The following is a 24,638-nucleotide window of genomic DNA, read 5'->3' as shown; positions in this document are numbered from 1 at the left end:
ATTAGAAGCGAGAGACTGAAATATAAACAGAACGCTGGCAAAACTCCATCCACGGAGAGAGAAACCAGATCTTTATTGTCAATGACTCTTCATCAGAACACAAACTTGATTTTTATTTACTTAAATTCACTGGAATGAGGCATACCCAGATTGTTTTGGATTAATTTTTTTTTAATCATATCCAATTTCTTATACTTAGTAAGATGACAATTGTAGTGATTGTCCTCAATCTGTCCAATCTCTGCAAGCTGTGATCATCCACTTCCTCACATGTTGAGAGTGGGGAATGTTACAAACATGTCCTCCTCTTGTGAATGTTTGGATTTCACTGTGTGACTGCTCACAAGTTTGTCCTTTAGCTCAGCTTAGACTTTGACAATCCATGAATGGAGTTCTTCATTTCTTTGTACTTTCTTCAACAAACTCATTCTTTGTTAAACCCAAGAGTTCAAGAGTCCTGCTAAAGTAAGGCAGGGGAGCAGCTGTAACGACCGTCTCTGATTTCTTGGTTCCAAATGGTGGAATTGTAAGCCTTTGCAAGTGAAGGTGCATTGGCATTTTCCACATGTGGTTTTGGTCCATATGTAGCTTCTGCAGCAAGGTCTCATCCAGTACCTAACAAGGTAAATACAGATACAGTAAATACAGACAAAAGATAATTCAGTATAAGAAAATAACTGCAGATGCTGGTACAAATCGATTTATTCACAAAATGCTGGAGTAACTCAGCAGGTCAGGCAGCATCTCGGGAGAGAAGGAATGGGTGACGTTTCAGGTCGAGACCCTTCTTCAGACTGATGTCAGGGGGGCGGGACAAAGAGAGGATATAGGTGGAGACAGGAAGATAGAGGGAGATCTGGGAAGGAGGAGGGGAAGGGAGGGACAGAGGAATTATCTAAAGTTGGAGAAGTCGATGTTCATACCACTGGGCTGCAAACTGCCCAGGCGAAATATGAGGTGCTGTTCCTCCAATTTCCGGTGGGCCTCACTATGGCACTGGAGGAGGCCCATGACAGAAAGGTCAGACTGGGAATGGGATGGGGAATTGAAGTGCTCGGCCACCGGGAGATCAGTTTGGTTAATGCGGACCGAGCGCAGGTGTTCAGCGAAGCGATCGCCGAGCCTGCGCTTGGTTTTGCCGATGTAAATAAGTTGACAAAAGATAATTCAGTACCGTGGACTTTTATAAACACTTATTGTCTTGACAATGCAAGTAAAGAGAATTCACTGAGTAGCACAGGTGTTGGAGTGCTGTCTCACAGGGCCAGAGACCTGGGCTTGATGCTGACCTCTGGTGCAGTTTGCATCATCTCCCTGTGGCGAGGTGCGTTTCCTTTGGGTGCTCCGGTTTCCTCGCAAAGACGTGTGGATTTGTGGGTTAATTGATTTCTGTAAATTGCTGCTAGTGTGCAGGGAGTGGATGCGAAAGTGGGATAACAAGAACTAGTGTGAATGGGTGATCAATGTTTGGTGTGGACTCAGTGGGCTGAAGGACCTGTTGCCATGCTATATTTTGATTTAGATTTTTGATTTAGAGAGACAGTGCAGAAACAGGCCCAGCGATCACCCCGAACACTAGCACTATCTGACACACTAGGGCGATTTACAATTTTTACCAAAGCCAATTAACCTACAAACCTGTACATCTTTGGAATGCAGGAGAACCCAGACAAAACCCACGGTCATGGGGAGAATGTACAAACCCCATCCAGATAGCACCCGTGGTCAGGATTGAACCTGGATGTCTGGCACTGTAAGGCAGCAACTCTATCACTGCGCCAACGTGCCATAAGGTCAAGTGATAGGAGCAGAATTAGGCCATTTGGCCCATCAAATCCACCCTGCCAATCAATCATGGCTGATCTATCTCTCCCTCCTAACCCCATTCTCTTGCCTTCTCCCCATAACCCCTGACACCCATACTAATCAAGAATCTATCTATCTCAGCCTTAAAAATATCATTTGACGGCCTCGCTTCTGAACTGAATGTACGAAAACCATTGCTTATTTTTGATGTGAGGTCATTTAAAATCAGTAAGGTTAAAGGGGTGAATGGGGAGAAGGTAAGAAGAGCTGTTTGAGAAACCTACAAGTACACACATGCAGCCCAACTTCAGATGCCCCAGCCATCTCCCTTGTTCGACAAAGAGTCCCCAACCTGAAATTTGACTCTGTTCCTCTTCCCACTGATGCGACCAGACCTGCTGAATATTTCCAGCAGTTTGTGTTCTGGATTTCCAGCTGCTGCAGTTTTGTTTTGGTTTTCATTGGCATTTCCCTACATCACCTGCCTGGTGTGCCCACGACCACCTGCCTTACAAGTAGAACCGTACACTCCCCCCCGTCCCATCCTTCCCAATGCCTCTCTGCTGCATCTTTTCCCTTTTGCACTGACCTGAGTTCGAGGAATTACCGATTCCACAGGAAGGCGGAAGGGGACGTCGAGAACCTTGCCCAGCCAGCCAGAATATACATGATCCCCAAGAACTGTGCAGAGTTTGAGCGTAAGGTGAACTTCCAACACGCTCTCAAAGGCTGAAAGGAAAAGTATATTTTAAAAAAAAGTAAAACTGGTAGCTTTAACCAGGATATAATAACCACCTGACCCTGACTTCATTCAAAATGAGACACAAAGTGCTCGAGTAACTCAGCAGGTCAGACAGCATCTCTGGAGAACATGGATAGGTAATGATTTGGGTGAGAACCCAAAACGTAGCCTATGTATGTTCTCCAGAAATGCACATTGACCTGCTGTTAGTCCAGCATTTTGTGTCTTTTTCTGTAAAGCACCAACTTTTTAGTGTAAGGGTTAAACAGATTGTCAGGTGAAATTGAGTTGCCAGCTAAATTAGCAGCAGCATAGCGTTTCAAACCCTGCTTAGGAAAACAAGACCAGTACATGATGAGGTCACCCGCGAGGTCACTGAGATAAGCTTTGCCTTCACAGAGATATGCAACAGCACCACGCTTGCCAATAGGGGGGAGGGGAGAGGGAGAGGGGAGGGGGAGGGGAAGGAGAGGGAGAAGGGAGGGGTAGGGGAGGGGAGGGGCAGAGGGGGAGGGAGGGCAAGGGGGAGGGTGAGGGGGAGGGGAGAAAACAAACTGCTATACAGTCAAATATACAGATATATATACAAGATAAGAATTTTAGTAATATAATAATAATAGATTTACAAATACCGTGTGTAATAGGTTGAATCTTGGAAGCAAAGAAAAGTGAACCAGCTTATGAAACTTATTTTCTCCAACGTTAGTCAAGTTTTAGCACTAGAGCCTTATCAGAAACTGCTCTCTGTTTTTCTTCCTGCCACCAACAGACTAAAAATCATCAGTGGGGTGACGTAAATTAACCAAACCAAAATGCACCAACGGTCTGGAATACTTGAAACCCCTCAACACACTGCAACACCTGACACCAAATGCTCATCTTTAAATACTCATGGGCCCGTCACACTTCAGTAAAGTTAATTCCCATCAATGCATTTCTCCCTGAAAAGTACAGATATCAATTGCTGCCTCTTCACTATACTGAGCGTTTAATTAAATCAGAATTAGGTACCCAGAAACAAGCACCTGCCCACACAGCCCCACCCAATCACAGGTTTCCGAGGCTACCCATTTATTTTCTGCTTTCTCCTGCGTTAGTATTGCAAGGCTACACGGCCTGTGTTCCACATGTTAATGGCCCAGCAACATTTTTACAGCGGATATCTGTCACACTTACTTGCAAGAGGCTGAAGTTGCACTAAAGCACAGCCATTTGCAGCATCCAGAACCTTGTACCGGGTAATTGCTTTCTTTGCTTCTTTCCGTCGAAAGTTTCCAGCAGTTGGGTGAAACACAGGAACCACCTTTTGGCATAACAAAGCACGGTAAGATTATTTCACCAACAGACAGGGGGCCATTCAGTGGCCAAATGACTTACAAGTCACCTGTCTTTGGCATGTGGAAGAAAACTAGAACACACTGAGGAAACTGACAGGGAGAACATACAAACTCCATAGCACCAGAGATCAGGATTGAACCCAGGCCACTGGAGCAGTGAAGCAGCCACAAATGTGTTGGAATAACATCATTCGCAGGTTCGTCTCACGTCTCACAACATCCTGACTTGGAAATGTACAGCTGTTCGTTCACTGCCAAAATCGTGGAACTTCCTGCCCAATTGCAATGATAATATCTTCACCAGAAGAACTGCAGCAGTTCAAGAAGGAAGCTCATCGTAGCCTTCACTTGAGTAATTACGGGTTGGACAATAAATGTTGTTGCCAGCAATGCCCATGTCCATGAAACAAATAGAAAATATGCTCAGCCTACTGCATTCAAGTTACTCCAATTAATGAAAGACACAAAATGCTGGAGTAACTCAGCAGGTCAGGCAGCATCTCTGGAGAACATGGATAGGTGACATTTTGGGTCAGGACTCTTCAATTAATCTACGTTATATCCCTTTGGAAAAGAAAAAAATGTTGTTCATCTAGAATTGGAATGATAGAGAATCACTTTAGGAAGTCCTTTCATTGCGCAGCATCTATTATTTTTATTTTTGCTCTTCTCCGAGCCAATTATGGAAATCAATCAAGAAGAAACTTACCATCTTCTGCTCGCCAATGATCTGTTGTTTGAGGGCAATATTGATCTCACCCGCCTCAGGTTCTGGAACACCCACTGTCACAGCGCTGTGAGCGGACAAAATGCAGTCAGTGGAAATACTTAGAGGAGTGGAGACACTAGCAATCAGAACTCCTGAATGATTGGACTTTATTGGACCTTATCATATCATATCATATATATACAGCCGGAAACAGGCCTTTTCGGCCCTCCAAGTCCGTGCCGCCCAGCGATCCCCGCACATTAACACTATCCTACACCCACTAGGGACAATTTTTTTTTACATTTACCCAGCCAATTAACCTACATACCTGTACGTCTTTGGAGTGTGGGAGGAAACCGAAGATCTCGGAGAAAACCCACGCAGGTCACGGGGAGAACGTACAAACTCCTTACAGTGCAGCACCCGTAGTCAGGATCGAACCTGAGTCTCCGGCGCTGCATTCGCTGTAAAGCAGCAACTCTACCGCTGCGCTACCGTGCCGCCCAATCTTACCACTAGACTTTTATCTTGCACTAAGCATTATTCCACTTATCCTGTATCTGTACACTGTGAACGGCTTGATTGTAATCACGTATACCCCTTCCGCTGACTGGATGCATGCAGAAAAAGTGCTTTTCACGGTATCTCGTTACACGCGACGATAAACAAGACTAAAACTAAACAAGACTATTTACACCACCATGCAGCTATAAATTTCAACTCATACAATTTTACAACTGTAATATAAAATAATCGGGTATATATATATATAAAAAATAATAAATATATATATTTTTTGTATTTGTCTGTATAACATGCAGAACCAAGTGTTTCACATTGCGGTGTTTCATTGCACTTCGTCTCTGGAACTGTTGCGCTATAATGTTAAAAACTGTATTCTCCACTCCGTATCTTTCCCATCACTCTAATTAATGTACTCAAGTTTTGCTTGATTGTATTTATGCACAGCATTATCTTATTTGATTGTATAGCATGCAAGACAAGGTTTTTCACTGTGACAATAATAAACCTAAACGTAATCCCAAATAATCATTAGTCATGACAAAAAGAAAAAATTATACCCATGATCTGCTACAATATTGTTGTTAGACGGTTACAAAAATACTGAGTCTTGAGGGAGAAACTGAAGATGATGGTATTCCAGGGCATGTTTGGGCAGAATGATGGCACGACTGGTGGAACCACTGACTCAAGGAAGGAACAAAGAGGACCCGGCATGGGAGGGGGGAGGGGGGAAGAACAAAGGGGGACCTGGCGTGGGGGTGCTTTGTAACTCTGTCAGCGCCCTCTATGTGGCGACTATTTGTATACCTTGGGTATGCAAGCACAGAATTTCACTGTGACGTCACATGTGACAATAAAATATTAATTCATAAAGTATTAATTAATACATTCTTTCATTCATGCATGGCACCAGAGATTTAGGTTCAATCCAGACCTTGGGTGCTTTCTGTGTGGAGTTCACAAGGTCCCCCTTTGACCGTGTGGGTTTCCTCTGGGTGCTCGGGTTTCCCACATCCCAAAGACATGCAAGTTCGTTGGTTAATTAGCAGCTGTATATTGTCCCTTCCTTGTGTGTTGAATTTGGGGGTAGTTGATTAAAATGTGGGGTGAATAAAAAATTGTATTAATCAATTCAGTGCCACCCCCGAGAATACTCGGGTCATGGCCAATAATGAAAAAAACAAAACGTGGCAGTGAACAGGTTAATGTAGGATTAGTGCAATTGGATGTTTGATGATGAGTGTGGGCCAGAGAGCCTCTTTCCATGCTGTATCTCTCTGTTAAACTATCATAAAAATACCAATGAACCAGTTTATGCAATTCTCAGAGCGTGTTAACATCACTATTTGCCTTTCAAATCCTGTTATGCATGTTAAGCAATTTAAGAATGATAGATGATTTGATGTTGAAAGCTAAGAAAACCAAGCAAATGTGTTCACTGACTTTCCTTCAGGCCTCTAAATGAAAAGACAAATCACACCTGTTTTGCACCCTTGCTACTGGCACGTCTGCTCCCACACAGACCCTTTTATTTTTCCAGCAGTGTCTCTGAATATTCTTGCACATACAGATCTGAATACATGTGTAGGAAAGAACTGCAGATGCTGGTTTAAATCAAAGATAGATACAAAATGCTGGAGTAACTCCGTGGGACAGGCAGCATCTCTGGATAGTCAGACTGAAGAAGGGTCAGGACCCGAAACGTCACCCATTCCTTCTCTCCAGAGACGCTGCCTGTCCCGCTGAGTTGCTCCAGCATTTTGTGTCTATCTTCAGTTCTGAATACACTTGTGAATATACAGGCCGAAAGGGGCCTGTTTCCGCGCTGTATCTCTAAACTAAACTAAACTTGCTTCCTCCGCATCTCTCAACCACACCCATATCCATATCAGTGCCCTTGCTAAAATCCACCATCCCAATCATAACTCCACGCCTAGAGACACAGGTCAAGGCAGTCAAACGTGGATAGTATTTGAATCCACAGAAAAAATAAACAGGATATTTTTTTTCCAGAAAACTTGTTCCACAACATCGTAAATAAATTTGAAGTAAATTGAAACCAGCCACATTTGCCACGTGTGACTCTCAGGAAAAAACAGTTTAATTACTCAGGCAGTAATAGTCCTGTCATTTCTGCTGTTCAGTATTATTCAGTTCATGAGAGCCACACCTCGTTACTCTTATCAATTATAAACCGGTGCCAAATGCTTTGTGTTCCTTGTGCTCAAAAATTCTTAAGCAGTCACAACTCTGGCACTTCTACACTTTTCAATATTCATGTTAGAACAGCTTGCCATTTTCTGAACTCACTGACATGCAAGCAGTTTATCCCTGTAACCCTTTGCTCTGATTAATATTTGTACTGTTACCCCAGTATTTAGTTTAGAGATACAGCATGGAAACAAGCCCTTCGGCCCACCGAGTCCGCACCGACCAGCGATCCCCGCACACTTACAATCCTACACATACTAGGAACAATTTATAATTATACCAAGCCAATTAACCTACAAACCTGTATGTCTTTGGAGTGTGAAAGGAAACCAGACATCCCAGAGAAAACCCACGCAGGTCACAGGGAGAAGGTACAACTCTGTACAGTCAAGCAAACGCAGCCATTATTGAACCCGGATCGTGGCACTGTGAGGCAGCAACTCTACTGCTGCACCACCATGCTGATCCTTGTTGATGTTCTGTTTCTACCAGTATTTTGTTGGCTCATTATCATTATGTAATAGGTAGTGTGATGTACATATAGCAGAAATTAACAAAAGATTTTATGAATAAGACCAATTTCTACACCTCTGTCCCACGTATATGGTGGATTGGTTGGTCGATATTACGATTATATTATAGTCGCAAGGATTTGCTCCTTTGATCAGTGTTTGTGAATAAGAACCCAGGTTCTGATATACAAGATTTTACTTTTTGGGTTATTTAAAATTTGCACAATAATTCAGCCATTACCAGTAACTGGTTATCACTTCCTTCTTCCTGCGAGCCTGAATGAAGGCGTTCTCAATGTGCTGGGTGGTTTGGTGACAGGTGGAGAGCAGAACCAGACCAGAATGGTCCCTGTGAATTAAAGTCAAGTGCAAAAAGGCTGTTTAGTGAGGATTAACGGACTTGACAGTGTTCAAGTTATCCAGCACACTTTACAACATACAAATTATATTGTACAATTCTGGGCAGCACAGTGGCACAGCTGGCAGAGCTGCTCCCTCACAGCGCCAGAGACAAGGACACCATCCTGACCTTTGGTGCTGTGTGTGCGGAATCTGAACGCCCCCCTCCCCCCTCCCTCCGTCCCCTTGATCGTGTAAATTTTATCTGGGTGCTGCAGTTTCCTCCAACTTCCCAAGGACATGGAACGTACAGAGGTACAGCACAGGATCAGGCCCTTCAGCCCATGAGGTCTGTAGTGAACATGGTGCCAGGCTAGACTCATTTCATCTGCCTCCACATATCCTTCCATTGTCTGCATATTCATTTATTTATCTAAAATCCTCTACACGCCACTATCGTATCTGCCTCCACCACCACCACTGGCAGAGTGTTGCAGGCACCCACCACTCTCTGCTCAACAAATTGCCCCACACATCTCCGTTAATCATTGGACCCCTGCTATATCTCCCCATCTAACAGAAGGCCGAGGCCTTGCCCAGAAGGTCCACCTCGCCCGCCATGGACAGAGGACCTGTGCTGCGTACTGGGAACCCACCTGGAAGGCTCGGCTCGCCTGTCTAGAGTGGAGGGAGTCAGAGGGCCGTTGAGCAGACCGGCTGCGGGAGGCAGTGCACGGCCTCGACGGTGGAGTGAGCCGCTGGAGGCCCTGCAGCTGCCGGGGCTCAGCTGCACCGGGCGCCGCTCCGAGGCCGAGCGTGTGGGCCAGACGCGGCCGACAGCGGGGGAACAGAGGCGGAGAGGGCACCATGGCTTTGCTTGGCCAGGCCGACCCTGCAACGCCGCCAGGACAACGGGTCTTCATGGTCAGGTTAAGAACCCTGCACTTACAACTGGGACTTGAAAATGGCACCAAACTGGCGACTCTGGATACTGTATTAGTATACAACTGCAATGCACTTGTACTGTATCAGATATGCTTATCTAAGATGTATCTAAGCGGGTATGCATAGCGATACTTGTACTGAACTGCATACAGAAACGGATTTCATTGTATCTTGGTACATGTGACAAATAAAGTAACTATCTAATACCATTTATTACTAGTGTAGACAGTGAGACACCTTGATCTGTGACACTTCTACACCTGGTTGTGAAAATGCCATGCAGTCAATACCTGCATATCACTAAAGGACACAAAACGCTAGAGTAACTCAGGTATTGACTGCATGGCATTTTCACAACCAGGTGTAGAAGTGTAACAGATCAAGGTGTCTCACTGTCTACACTAGCAACAAATGGTATGATAGGCACTTTATTTTTAGTTCAGTTTAGAGATACAGCGCGGAAACAGGCCTTTCGGCCCACCGGGTCCGCGCCGACCAGTGTTCCCCGCACACTAACACTATCCTACACACACTCGGGACAATTTTTACATTTCACCAAGCTAATTAACCTACAAACCTGTATGTCTTTGGAGTGTGGGAGGAAATCGAACATCTCAGAGGAAACCCACGCAGAGAAACTCACGGGGAGAACGCACAAACTCCGTACAGACAGCACCTGTAGTCGGGATCGAACCGGGGTCTCCGTCGCTGCATTCGCTGAAAGGCAGCAACTCTACCGCTGCGCCACCGTGACTGCCCTGTACGGTCATGTCGCATGTACCTGGCAAGGTACAGTGAAATTCATTTTTGTATGCAGTTCAGTACAAGTATGGTCAGACAGCATCTCTGAAGGGACTTGACCTGAAATGTCAGCTAGCCATGTTCTTCAGGCATGCTGCCTGACATGCTGAGTTGCTGCAGCACATTGTGTCCTGTTGTGTATTAATCTGCGTCTGTACCTCCTTGTTCTAATCTGCTTCTGTACGACCTGTTTAATATCTTGCACAGAAGCTAGCGGGAGCCGCCAAAGGAGGTAGTTGAGGCAGGTACTATAACATTAAAAAAACCTGGATAGGTAAATGAATAGGAAAGGTTTACAGGGTTATGGACCAAACGCGGGCAAATGGGACTAGCTTAGATAGGGGATCTTGGTGAGCATGGATGAGTTGGTCTAAACGGCCTGTTTCTGTGCTCTATGACTCAATGGTTCCGAACGGAGACTGTCATATTCCCATAAAGAAGATATCCACCTGTGACTTGCTTTTACGACATGGAGCATTTCAGAAAGCTGCAGCTGCTGCTGAAGATCTGGAAGCAGTGAAACCAAGCAAAGCTCTCCACCTGATGGGTATTGGGGGAAGAAAAAAAAAAGGCATGCTTTATTTTTTAATGAATATAAATAGGAGCACAAGTAGGATAGACAATCTCAAGAATCTTTTCATGGCTGATATCACCTTTGGCCACAACTCAACTCAACATTCCCACCATTCTACCCCTATGGTCCAAAAGCCCTCCTCTGTCTCGGCCTTGAGTACACTTATAGCATTAGCAGCCAGAGCTCCCCTGGATAATGAATTTCAACGAATTATAACCAACTGAGATAAAGAATTCTTCCTCATCTCAATCCAAGATGGATGACCCATTTCCCAGAGACCAAGTGCATTGTTCTCAGACATTTTTCAGCATCTACTTTGTCAAGCCCGCTCGAGCAAGACTTTAAATGAGATCATCTTCCGTTCTTTAAAACTCCAGGCTACTCCACTACTCATTCTTTCCTCACAAGAGAGCACTCCCATTCCAGGAAACAACCCAGTGAAGGTTCTGCACCCCACCTCAAAGAAAAAATACAGGTGCTCCTCACCTTCCGATGGGGTTCCATTCTGAGAAACCCATCGCAAACCGAAAATATTGTACGTCGAAATGCATTTAATACACGTGATCACGTGGCCAGAAGCGAGCGGCGGATCGCCACGGGTCACTGCCGTTTGCACCATCTCAAAGTCGAAGCATCGCAAGTCGAAGCATCGCAAGTCGAAGCATCGTAAGCCGGGGAGCACCTGAATATCTTTCCTTACTAAGAATGATACTGTACTCCAGATGTGACCTCAGCCAATCTCTGTACCGCTGTAGCAAGACTTCCTTATACTTTACCCCTCTTGTAAAAAAAGCCAATGATCCATTTTCCTCTTTAATTACTCACTGCACTTGTGTTGCTTGGACAAGGTCACCCAGATCTCTCCCATACAATATTTAACTCTAGCCAAGAAAGGCCCAAGGAGTGCCGAATTGTCTTGCTTTGACAGGTAAGTGCAATTAGCTTCATTTTGAACACAAATAGATTTCCAGCGATTTAATGGAAAGATGTAACGCACTTCAGCTTAAAATATACCTGCCATTACCTGTGATGGAGAGTCCTGCTGGCTTATTAATGCCGATGAGAGGATCTGTTTGAAAAACAGATAGACAGTGATCTCAGTGGGTCAGTGGAGATTAGATTAATTACAGATTAGATCAGTGAGACAGTGAATCAGATTATTTACAACAAAACACACAGCAGAAATAGTTGCAGACAATCAAAGTTTGGCCGTCTCACTGGCCATATCCCCCCCTCCCCCCCCATCCCTGCAACATTTGGATAACAAGGACATGTACGTCAGACTCCTATTTAGTGACTATAGACCAAGTGGACCCATTAGGCCCAAACCTCTCCTGCATTGGTGCAGCACCCTCTCCTCCCCCCCCTCCCCCCTCCCCCTTCCCCCCACTCCATCCCCCTCAACACCCCTTATCTTCCCTCCTCCCTCCCTCTCCCCCTCCCTCCGAGATAGATTTAAACTTTAAAATGAGAATAACTTTAAAAATATAACCGATTTCAATGAAACTTCTTCCATTAGCACCAAAGGGACGACGGTGAGTAAGGTGGGCCTAAAAATTGTCACGCTATCATGTACTGTTTTGGCTGTAGTTCAGGAACAAACAAACAAGAGTTTTAGTATATAGATAGATAACTGCACTCATTTCCAAGCTCTTGGGTTTAGGACAGCACCACCATCCCCCACTCCCCCCACTCCCCCCCCCCCCCCCCCCCCCCCCCCCCCCTGATCTTCAACTTCCTGAACCATAGGTTGAAAACAGAAAGGCCAGGTGACAAAACATCCTCAAAAATAATTCTCGGCAATGGTGCCCTGCAAGGCTGTGTCCTCAACCTGTCACTATGCTCCGTGTACACCCGTGGCTGCGCGGCCAAATTCTGCTCTAATTCCATTTACAGGTTTGCAGATGGCAACACCGTAGTGGGCTGCATCTCAAACAATGACGAGGCAGAGTACAGGAAGGAGAGAGGAAGCTTAACAGCATGGCATCATGACAACAATCTCTCCTTCAATGTCAGCAAGAAGTCAGTTGTGGATGGAATACCTGCCCCAACCTAGTGGAGATGGAGATGGTCCACTTCAATACCATTGATGCAGATTGGAGAATGCTCGTTACAAACTCCTAGGTGTAAATGTCATCAACAATTTACCCTGGCCCAAACATATAGTCGGTTGACTTGAGAAAGCACTCCAATGCCTCTCCTTGCTCAGAAGACTAAGGATATTTGGCATGTCTCCAATGACCCTTCCCAATGTCTATAAATGCACCATAAAAAAGCATCCAATGGGAATGCATCACAGCTCTACGTGGCAACTGGTCTGCCCGAGACCGCATTGAGTTGTGAACACAACCCAGCCTATTACACAAACCAGCCTCCCTCCCCAGCTGCACTTCACTGGGAAGCCTTGGGAAAACTGCCAGCATAATCAAGTACCATTCACATCCCCATCATTTTCTCTTCGCCCCTGTCCCATCAGCAGAAGATACAAAACATGAAGGCACACAGCACCAGATTCAAGAACAGCTTCTTCCCTGCTGTTTTAGACTTTGTATGGACATCTCATTATGGCAGTGATGAATATCTGATCTCCCAGTCTACTCCATTGTCGCCCTTGCTTTTTTTTTTAGCTGCTCTTTTCTCTGCGGTTGTAACATCATAATCTGCACTCAGTCCATTTCCTCTTTTGCACTACCCTGATGTACCCACCTATGGTGGGATTTGACTGGACAGCAGGCAAAACAAAGCTTTTTTACTGTATCTTGGTACACGTGACAATATTAAACCAATGTCAATATTTTTGTATTTATTCATTCACAGAAGCTGAGCTATGTTGACGCAAGCAATGATCATTCTGTCCCTAAATGCCCATGGAAATGTGGAGGTAAAGAGTCCTTGTACCACCACAAACCAGCGAGGAGAGGTTATACCTAGAGTTACGTTTTATAAAAGGAGGTACGACATGACAATTAAAACACTAAGGGAATGAAGAATGGATGTGAATAAGGAGGGGTGGTGAATGATGGGAGCAACAGAGGGTGGGGTGGGTGGTAATGTGGGGAATGGGATTCAGTGGGTGGAGTATGTGGGGGGGGGGGTAGGACAAATAGGATGGGGGGGAGGGAGGAGAACCAGGGTGCTGGGGAACTGAGATATAGTCATGAATGGTGTCCTGGCTAATTTCATGCATTCATCACAAGGTCATAAGGGATAGGGGTAGAATTAGGCCATTTGGCCCATCAAGTCTACTCCGCCATTCAATCATGGCTGACCTATCTCTCCCTCCTAACCCCAGTCTCCTGCCTTCTCCCCATAACCTCTGACACCCGTACTATTCAAGTGAAGAGTGTTCTGTCACACTCATGTTTTGTACATTGTAGGTTATAGAACAACACGGGGATTCAAAACATGAATCACTCTCCTCAATAAGACGTATCTGACTTGTTCAAGTGGCTAGTGATTATGTGGCGGGTAAGTTAAATTTATCTTCCTTCGTGATAGCTAGTAGCAGAATTTGAGAATGGTAAGATTATTGACTGTCAATGAATCAAGTGAATTCACTTTAATCAGAAACAGTCAGCTGGCAGCCTAAGCTTGGATATTGTCCAAGTCTAACTGTGTGTACAGACTGCTTCATTATCTAAAGAGCCTTTGCAACGAGAAAACTAGTCGTAACTCCCCATGTTCTACAAAATGCTTTCTGAAGCAGAAATCTAAATAAATTTTTTTTTTGCCAAGGAACAAACAAAGAACACTTTACATTTTTTTATTCAGTTTTATTCCTATCACAACTCTCTCTTATCTTCAGGCAGTAGAAAAATATGAATAAGCTGGTTTTTGAGATTATTTAACCATGAAATCGTTTTTTTTTTTTAGGTAATCAGCAACAAAGGAGGTGAACAGTAACAGCACCACAACTTATAACGCTACGATACTTAACTCTTCTTGCAGTTTCTCCTGCAACCTCTGCACTGAACCATGGTGCAAGTGATTTTCCTTTGAATAGTTTTTTTTTCTTGTTCTCATCAACAGAAGCTATCATAACTTCTCTTTCCTTGAATACTAGATATATTTTCTAATTTAAGCACAAGCGGTCAACAAATACTTGAAGGACACAAAGTGCTGGAGTAACTCAGTGGGTCAGGCACATCTCAGAATAACGTGGATTGGTGACGTTTTGTGCTGGGACCCTCCCTTAGACTGATTGGAGTCGGGGGAAACAGCTGGAATAGAGAGTGGGACAAAGCTTGGCAGGCGATGCAATCAGTCAGAAGTGGTGTCCCGACCCGAAAGGTTACCTATCCGTGTTCCCCAGAGTAGCTCATTCCAGCACTCTGTGTCTTCTTCCTCCAGCACTTTATTTTTTGACTTGGAGTAAAATCAGTGACACCACAGTTTAGCACAATGGTTGTACCTAGGTCAGGTGAATGGTCCTTCCTGTCTCCAACCAGTTACTGATGCCTTCTGTGGTGAAATTCAAACAGGAACTCCCTACATCTGTCTCAATTATTTACATATGACAGTAATCAATGACCAGCAAACATGGCACCAGAATAGTCATCATCATGTTTGAGATAGGTACAATTGATATTTACCCAGCATGAGCATAGAAGCCAGTTGTGCATTACCTAAGGGTTAAATGCAGCACACAAGGGCACAGATTCGGAGTGGCTGCATATCAGTCAGCAATAGATACATTGGCCTACTGGCCAGAGACACAAGCTCAGATTTATGTCTTAAGATACTTGAGTCACCAATCCTAGATATGTACCCGGATGTTTCACCTCAATTAGGTTTCAGCAGTGGCTCAGCTGTCAGCAGTCTCTTTATAATCAGAGGTTTGCAGATTTAACACAAAATGCAGGGACGGGCAGCATCTCTGTAGCGAAGGAATGAGTGACGAATCGAGTCGAGACCCTTCTTGAGTCTCGACCCGAAACGTCACCCATTCCTTCTCTCCAGAGATGCTGCCTGCCCCGCTGAGTTACTCCAGCATTTTGTGTCTATCTTCAGTATAAACCAGCACCTGCAGTTCCTTCCTACACATTTTGTTTGCAGATTTAAGTTCTGCTCTCATGACCCGACCGTCACAATCTCAACTGCCCTCCAGTGCAGTATCACGGTGCTGTATTGTGGACGAGACAGCCTTTGAAGGGTCTGTGTACCCTCTCGGGGCAGAAACCCTCCACTGATGAAAAAATGTACCGATATAACACCAAATAAATATAAAAATGTCCGGCAATGTTAAAAAGCATTCACGCACTAATCAACACATTAATACAATTAGATACCTAAAAGGAAATTGCATTAGTTAAGAAATTACTAGTATTGAATATATTGATACCTTGTGGGTTTTGAAATCACAAGGCACAGTTGTGTAAACAAAGAATGCTCTCCATGAGAACAGTGCACAGCAGAGAGCCACTTGACACAAGTGGCCTGGAAACTGATCCCGGTATCTATACAGGCAGTGAGTGGTTCTCAATATGTCCATGTCTATAGATATATTTGTTCAAAAAAATGTATCTACAGATCAATGGTACTTTATCAATGGTACTTTATTTGATAAAGGTACAGTGAAATTCAATTTTGTATACAGTTCAGTACAAGTATCCCTATACATAAACACTTAGAAATAGATAAGCATCTCAGGTACAGTACAAGTGTAAAGTAGTAGTACACTGAGACATTCTGCGGTTTGGGCTACTGATTACTACTAGCTTTAGCAAGTTCAGCATTTTTGTGATTACGTAGCCTCAAGCAGGTGAGAGAGAGAGAGAGCCTCAAGCATGTGATTTAACCTAGCACACAAGGTTGCAAAGCCCATGCAAAGTCCAGTGGCCCAAGCAAACAAATAAGATAGATCTGGCTCTGCGTTCCTCATCTCCACATACAGAGTCACCAGATTTGGCGCCATTTTCAAGTCCCAGTTGTTATAGGTGTAGAGTTCTAACCCTGGATTATTTTTAATAATTATTTTTGAATAAATATATCTATAGACATGGACACATTGAGGAACCGCTCATTGCCTGTGCAGATACAGTGATCAAAAATATGCGTGCCAAGTGACTCCCTGCTATGCACCACTCTAATGGAGAACATTCGTTGGTCACACCCTGACATGTTTACCACAAGCATCTTTTGCACAACTTCAAATTGTGGAGTTGATTTTATTGAAGTGAACACTTACATTCTTGGTATACCACACTGGATGCTAGCAGTTCCACAAGCCCTTGTCTGGTCAGTCTTCTGAGCACTGGGATACCTGGATCCTGGAGGATACTAACACCTTTGCTGCTTCTCACATGCTGCCTTTGTTTGTGCATTTGACCCTTTGGTTTTATGTCAGACCTGAAACAGAGGTAGAGGGAATGAAGAGAAGAACAGAGCTCGCCTCAATATCATCATCACTGTCTTTGAACTCCTACTTCAGCACTACTCATGGCTCTCAAATGGAATCCCAATACCTTTGGTCATCCCCCTGACAATACCAATTAAATGTCCAAAGAAATCTCCCAAATGTACAACCTCCGGCAGGAAAGTGGTGTAATCCAACTCTCTTGCAAGTTTCGTGGTACTCCTTGATCTGTCACCCCAGAAAGACTGCATTTACATGGCTTACGTGACTCCAGAACACACAGCTGTCATTAATGATAGTGAGCTAACTTGCATTCATCACACAACAGTGTTTACAATGGGGTGGGAGCTGCTTCACGTCCTCGTCCTACGGAACTGGCAAAAATTTGCAGCAAAGCGTCACTACGGTACTCTGAAGCACCAATTGCCACTTTTGATTGGTGTAGATGACATATGAAAGAAGAAGTGCTTACAATCATTAGTCTGTCAATGTGTAGCCTGAACTCAGTTAAAAATCACTATCACTGCATCTAATCATTATACACAGAAAATTAATTTATAATCCAAATGCACAATGGACTCAATTATATGCATTATATGTAAGGTTTCAGTTACAAACATTTTAAAATTTAATTTTAAGTAGTTCCTACAATTTGGCCGTAAATTCAATATTTTTTTCATTTTAATCGTAGTAATCATGCATCGCCTTTCTGATGACTGGTTAGCGCACAACAAAAGCCTTCAACTGTGCCTCGGTACACTTGACAATAAACTAGACTAAACAATAAGATTTTAGCTGGAGTAATACCAACTCCCGAGAATAAATTGAAATTCAAGGCTGCATCCTGGGGATGCAATGAGTTTCTTGGGTTTTTAATTGGATGACACAACTGAAACTCTCCTTACTTTATGCGCAAAGACAACAGAATATGCGATCGGACATAAAAAGGCATCTAAATTTTGGAGAGGAAAAATAAACTCACCTGGACACAGTACTGAGAGGACATGATGCTGAATTGGTTACCAGTCTTCGAGCAAACGGACAGGACTGTCCCTGCATGGTGCTGGTTACGGTCACAGTTCCTACGTATATTTGTTTCCACATCTGATTCATCCTAAAATTAAATTTTAAAAAACACACTCATCGATGACTGCCAAATTTGAAGGAGCTCATTAAATACGCCTAACAATTCTGCTGGAACCCCTAAAGCACAAATCAGCTAAACGTACACCTTTTGTCTCCTTAAAGAACTGAGAGCAACTATCTTCATGGCTCAGTGTGGACAAATGGCTACCACCTCTGTTATACAACTCTGCCTGCTGTATTATAAAGTCTTTAGTCTTTTCAGATACAGCGTGGAAACAGGCTCTTCGGGCTATCGAGTCCTTGCCAACCAGCAATCGCCACACACTAGCACAGTTATACACACTAGGGACGATTAACAATTTTTACCGAAGCCAATTAACTTACAAACCTGTACGTCTTTGGAGGGTGGGAGGATACCGGAGCACCCAGAGAAAACCCACCCAGTCACGGGGAGAACGTACGAACTCCATACGGACAGCACCCATAGTCAGGATCAAATCTGGGTCTCTGGCGCTTGTAGGCAGCAACTCCAGTATTTGCAAAAGTACTCTAGGAATGTACCAGGAACATGCAGGATATTCCTTGGCAGCGAATCACTGCTTTCAAGGAATTCCTGAGATTGGATCAATGCGTGTGGTGACCTCGGAGAATGTGTCGGTGTTTGAAAAGGAGGTGTTCAAATTTGTAATTGGTTTCAGTAGGTATGTTGCTTTATAAGTGAATGTTTTTTTTTTTTTAATAAGAGAACCTGTAGATCTGTCTGTATTTGAATGTTTTCCCCAGAAATGTGACCTTATTTATAGAGGATCCTATCAGTACTGAGAAGAAATCCCAAGATTCCCAACCCCAAGATTCCCCCATACCAGTAAGTATGGGGGAATCCCTGGAGTACACCAATATTTACAAGCAGCCTGGGAGTGTCAGTACCAGAGAGAAACAGGGAAGTGTTTCAATATTTACAGGCGATACCAGGAGCAGGCTATAATTTACAGGGAATTCGGAGTGTCAGTACTTGCAAGAGATTGTGGAAGAACGTCAATATTTGCAGAGAATTTCCAGGAGTGCACCAGTTTAAAATGGTCACGGGTAGAGTTTATCCTGGGAATGTGTCAATATTTGCAATCCCTGGGATTCCTTCAAAAGGGCATTCTGGATGTGATGGTATTTACAGAGGGTGTAAGGAATGTGGTTTATGAGCAGCTGAGACATTTGACCAGATAATCTGTTCTATTTTAAACAGCATTCTATGGGTCATAAATACAGCTCAAAATGTCCGTCACTGAAACAAAAAAATAGCACCAAATAACTTATCTTCAAAGTACCCTGACAAATACTGGAAGTTCCATGTAAAAACTGCTGGCGTTTTGCTACAAGAGAGTCAGGAGGCTCGAAACTCCCAGCAAACATGCACTAAAACCAGACGGCGTTCTCATAGGTGTTAAATGGGCTGTGACTGACTATTATCTGCTGGCCAGCGGTATGAACATTGACTTCTCCAACTTTAGATAGTTCCTCTGTCCCTCTCTTCCCCTCCCCCTTCCCAGATCTCCCTCTATCTTCCTGTCTCCACCTATATCCTTCCTTTGTCCTGCCCCCCTGACATCAGTCTGAAGAAGGGTCTCGACCCGAAACGTCACCCATTCCTTCTCTCCCGAGATGCTGCCTGACCTGCTGAGTTACTCCAGCATCTTGTGAATAAATCGATTTGTACCAGCATCTGCAGTTATTTTCTTATATTCCAGCATCTGAAGTTCTTTGTGTGTCCATTTTATTGCTCATATCCCTACTGCATTGATATTTATGATAGTGCTTTATAATGCAATCATTTGATTTGTTTTGGCATTGTTTGCATGTTTTTAAAAAAATATTTCTGAACATCATAGACACTCAGTGCTTGTTTCTTGTATGACAGACAGCTAAGCCCGAGTCTGTCAGATTATTTCAGCATGTCCGTAGTTAGAGTTTGCTCTTCACTTCTGCCACCTCCTCACCGAAGGGGATAATTCTCCCAAATGTTCCAGTGTATGAGTGGTATAAGAAGATAACTGCAGATGCTGGTACAAATCGATTTATTCACAAAATGCTGGAGTAACTCAGCAGGTCAGGCAGCATCTCGGGAGAGAAGGAATGGGTGACGTTTCGGGTCGAGACCCTTCTTCAGACTGATGTGTGAATGCAGTCTGACATCAGTCTGAAGAAGGGTCTCGACCCGAAACGTCACCCATTCCTTCTCTCCCGAGATGCTGCCTGACCTGCTGAGTTACTCCAGCATTTTGTGAATAAATCGATTTGTGAATAAACCAGTGTATGAGTGAGCAGGATGGTGGAATGTAGCTTAGACCTGTTTGGAAATTCTGGACCTTTGGAGCAAGTTATCTGTTTAAACTCAAACGTCACCTTAAGACAGATGACACAAATATCTTTTTGAGGTTTGCAGGCTTGAACTCTTCCTCATGGGGTGGTGGAAGCTGAGTCTTTAAATGTTTCTGAGAGATAGATCCTTGACACATGAGTGATGGGTGTTTTCCGCAGATGGATAGGAATGGGAGACTCTGGTCAGTCAGATCTGCCATGGTCGTTGAATGGCAGAATGGATTTAATGGTTCAAGTGACTTTTCGCTGTCCCTAATTTGTTTGCTTGCATAGACCATGGGTTAGAAGTAAGATCTTGAATGAGTAGGAAGATGGTGGAGTTTGGGTTGGGCTTGGGTACCCAACAAGGCTGCCAACAGCAAGATGCAGGAGACCAGGGATGTGGGAAGAGCTGGAAATGGAGTAGTGCAGGTGAGACTGAAGGGTGTGAAACACGAGTATCGAGAGTCTGGATGGGGTGGAGGATTGAAAGGAGAATGGGAGGAAATAAAAAAAATGTAAACAAGCAGGGTGTCAGTAAGACTTTGGAACCTCAGTAATGTGTTTGCTTAAGGCTCAAGTGATAGCTAGAAGATGGAACAAACAGCAGAGCCAGGCAGGAATCGTGTAGTGGAATCTTTACTAATAACCCTTAGTTTAAAATGCCTATTGAATATTGTACATAATGATGCGTACGGGAATACAGGGCTGGCATTTAAGTTCACTGGGTTTGTTTGCTTTGCAAGATGAATACTTGCATTACAATGGAATCTGTCAAGATTATTAGTGGATTAGGAGTCAATCGAGCTAACTGCTTATTAGCAGCTGGGGCCAGAATTCTCCGCATAGCTGACAATGAAGTTAAATGCTTTAAAATTTCCACACACCGCGTGCTGAAAGGAACCAACCCCTCTCCACTCCCATCTCTACGTCCACCCTAAATCAGAAGCTGTGCAATTAAAACATAATGATTTTCAAAACTGTTCATGCTGTCAGCAATGCACTCGGCACCAGGATAAACTAAAATGACAGCAGGTAGCTGAAATGTTCATTGGTGGAGGTGGATCCCCATCAGAAACCTGCGCTGATTAAGGCGATGGTTGGTGATTGCATCAGCACAAATTAACCCCTCGATGAGTTTGAAAGCTCAGTATTTTTAGGAAGACAAATATGTGAGATATTTGAAGCTGTAGGCGTTCAGTTTCCTCTCTCCTTCCAAAGAGACGGAATCGTGGAGAAGCGGGGCTGGCTGAGGGAGTTTAGGTGGGGAGGGTGCAGGTGCTTTTTATTGGCAGGCCAGGGACTGGGGGGAAGTGGTAAAAGTGGTGGTGCTCCCCCGAGATCTTTCAATTGTTCAGCTCCTCTGTGTGAGTCTGCAGAGAGGTGAACACTGATTATTGGCCATCACAGAGGATGGTTTGCATTTGCCAAAATACTGGAAAAAGAAATCTGTGTTCAATTTGCATGTTTTCAAACACTCCCATTGCTTCCCCTAGTCCTCTCCATCTCACTGCTTCCCTCCAGTCCTACGAATCTCTACATCCTCTCATCCTGGCCCCTTGATTAACCCTGATTTTAATCACTCTTCTACTAGAAACTTTGGCTGCCCCGATCCTTACCCAGTGCAATTCCATGCTCAGCCTGCTATACTTTCCTTTAAGATGGTCTTTACCTTGATGACCAATTCTAACACTTCGTGATATGCCTCTTTGATAATTATCCCTACCTTGGAATGTTTTGCCAGGTTTGCAGTGTTGTATAAATGCGGATTGCTATTGCTGGGTAGACTCAGTCAAGAGGAACGGTCCTGCCCCCATTTGCAGTAACAAGAACAAACTGTGGGTGTTGGGAAGAGCCAGCAAGGAACGGATTTCCCTGCAAAGTCAAACAGAATCGGGAGCAAGGCTCTGGAGAGAGAGTAGGGAACTGACACAAATTGGATCCATCTTTCAAAGAGTCAACAATAAACATTGGGCCAAATGGGCAGCTTCTGCGTGCTAAGATCCGATAACTGTGGATCAACGAAAAGACCAACAAAAATATCAGAGGTATCACAACCCATCTAAACCACTTGCACAGTATATCAATTCTCCCCTCAACTTCCGAAGTTCCATAGAAAACAATCCACGTTTATCCAACCTCGGCTTGTAGCTAAACAATACAGGAGAATAGACAGCAGATGCCATTCATAATTTGCATCCCAAAGAACTTTAGAACTTTTTTAAAGTAGTCTATGTTACCACACAAAAAACACAGCAGCTAATGTACACAAAAAAGTTGTTATAAATGTAAGTAAAGTTTAATAACTCTAGGCAACCGAACCATCCTATCATGGCACGGTAGCGCAGCGGTAGAGTTGCTGCTTTACAGCGAATGTAGCACCGGAGACTCAGGTTCGATCCTGACTACGGGTGCTGCACTGTAAGGAGTTTGTACGTTCTCCCCGTGACCTGCGTGGGTTTTCTCCGAGATCTTCGGTTTCCTCCCACACTCCAAAGACGTACAGGTATGTAGGTTAATTGGCTGGGTAAATGTAAAAATTGTCCCTAGTGGGTGTAGGATAGTGTTAATGTACGGGGATCGCTGGGCGGCACGGACTTGGAGGGCCGAAAAGGCCTGTTTCCGGCTGTATATATATGATATGATATGATATGATATGTAGACAGCTGTCTTGAGCCACTATCTACCTCACTGGAGGCCCTTGGTCGATCTTTTGTCAGATTTTGCTGGACTTTATCTTGCACTAAACATTATTCCCTTTATCATGTATCTGTACACTGTGGATGGCTCGATTGTAATCATGTATAGTCTTCCCGCTGACTGGTTAGCATGCAAAGAAAAGCTTTTCACTGTACCTCAGTGCACGCGACAATAAACTAAACCAAATGACTAACGAACGATAAATCTCCCCAAACTCCTACTTCTTTGTGGGAGACCTTATGTTCACCTGAAAGTTATAGATGTTTGGCTTACTTCTTCAGTATTGCTCCAGTTTCAACCGAGATTTTGTGCTTAACGCTGTGAAAAGCCACTATCTTCTGAAGAAAAGCTACTTCCAGCAGAACCTCAAAGTTTGGGTGGATAACAGCAGAAAACGCAGGGAACACTGGCCAGACCTGAATTGAGCTAAATATTTTCAGTATATGATGTTCTGTTGTAATGAGGAGCTCACATATCTGAAACATTAACACTGTTCCTCTCTCCACAAACGCTGCCTGATCTGTAGAGAGCTTCATGCATTTTCTGTCCCATTTCAGACTTGCAGCAACTGCAGTTTTTTGCTTTGGCTCAAGTGTGAAGCATACATTTTCAATGTTTAAAACTGACCACTGCGATTATGTAGACAGTATGAGGCTGCATTTGCAGAAAATGTCGCAAAATACTTGGAGAATGGGACGGTTGCTTGTGGCAGAGAGGGGTTGTGCTGCCTGGGGAGGATTTAGGAAGTTGCTCCAGCGCTGGTCTGGATGATGGGGCTGGAAACTCGCCGCTGCAGGCGGCTCTCCGAGTTCCCGAGGCTCGGTGCAGTTAGCTGCCGCTTGCCCGACCCCTATTCCCCGCCTTCTCTCCTCCCCGACCCCACGGCCCCCCAGCACTTCCACCAGACAGCTCTCACCGCCCAACTCACCCTTCAGGTTCAGCGCTTCTCCTCCGACCGAAAACACCGGTTCCGCACATTGGTTCCACCCCTTCTTCAGCCGGCGTTTTGTCACTCACTGCCCAGAGTACATTGAGCCTCTTGTTATCTTACTGTTCGTTTTGCTAGTTTGGGAATTTGTTGCATTGTACAAATGATTCTTTTGTTTAAAGATTTTTTCTTTTATTGCAAATAAAATTTAATGGGGAAAAAGTATGAGCTTAATTGCAATTTTCCAACCACTAGAAATTCATTCAACAGTTTGAACAAAAGTCAAGTCAAGTCAAGTCAATTTTATTTGTATAGCACATTTAAAAACAACCCACGTTGACCAAAGTGCTGTACATCTGATTAGGTACCAAGGAAAAAATGAAACATACAGTAGCACGCAAACATAACAGCATATACAAAACAGTTCGCAGCGCCTCCTCAATGAGCCTCAACGCTAGGGAGTAGAAATAGGTTTTGAGCCTGGACTTAAAGGAGTCGATGGAGGGGGCAGTTCTGATGGGGAGGGGAGAGGAAGACAAGAGACCATTTGAATCTTTTTTTAAATCAAGTTTAAAATGTTCAATAGGTGAAAGTTTGCATATGACAGAATAATACAATTTATTTATCTACAAAAAAGAGACTTTGCAGTTGAGAATTAGGTTTGGCAGCACCTTCAGCTCTCAACCTCATCAATTGCATTTGGTGTTCTCTATAAT

At 44.0% G+C, this 24,638-nt stretch overlaps 1 protein-coding gene across 2 annotated transcripts; it reads right to left on the bottom strand.

The window, feature by feature from the left end:
• Positions 1 to 70: 70 nt before the first annotated feature.
• LOC144601742 (mitochondrial mRNA pseudouridine synthase Rpusd3-like) lies at positions 71 to 23,972 on the bottom strand. Of its 2 annotated transcripts, none has more exons than XM_078414090.1 (10): positions 23,923 to 23,972; positions 17,839 to 17,970; positions 16,689 to 16,849; positions 11,526 to 11,570; positions 10,377 to 10,467; positions 8,084 to 8,191; positions 4,595 to 4,679; positions 3,725 to 3,851; positions 2,396 to 2,535; positions 71 to 615 (listed from the first exon to the last, which is right to left on the bottom strand). In XM_078414090.1, the coding sequence occupies exons 1-10, from the start codon at positions 23,970 to 23,972 to the stop codon at positions 397 to 399; spliced, it is 1,158 nt and encodes a 385-aa protein (XP_078270216.1). In that variant the 3' UTR covers positions 71 to 396. The 2 variants fall into 2 exon arrangements, with proteins under 2 accessions (XP_078270216.1, XP_078270217.1); XM_078414091.1 differs by lacking the exon at positions 23,923 to 23,972 and adding an exon at positions 22,021 to 22,120.
• Between the last annotated feature and the right edge of the window lie 666 nt (positions 23,973 to 24,638).

Source organism: Rhinoraja longicauda, chromosome 17, assembly GCF_053455715.1.
Source record: "Rhinoraja longicauda isolate Sanriku21f chromosome 17, sRhiLon1.1, whole genome shotgun sequence".
Classification (NCBI taxonomy): Eukaryota; Metazoa; Chordata; class Chondrichthyes; order Rajiformes; family Arhynchobatidae; genus Rhinoraja; species Rhinoraja longicauda.
The sequence above is the reverse complement of the archived record's forward strand: the minus strand, read 5'-3'. Positions and strand labels throughout refer to the sequence as shown.

Excerpts from the sequence above, each read along its gene's own strand:
- LOC144601742 (XM_078414090.1), bottom strand. The coding sequence starts at position 23,972 with ATGTGCGGAACCGGTGTTTTCGGTCGGAGGAGAAGCGCTGAACCTGAA. Across the intron at positions 17,971-23,922 it reads AGAAGCGCTGAACCTGAAGG|GATGAATCAGATGTGGAAAC; the intron begins GTGAGTTGGGCG and ends ATTTAATTTTAG. Across the intron at positions 10,468-11,525 it reads AGCAGGACTCTCCATCACAG|GTGGAGAGCTTTGCTTGGTT; the intron begins GTAATGGCAGGT and ends AATACCCATCAG.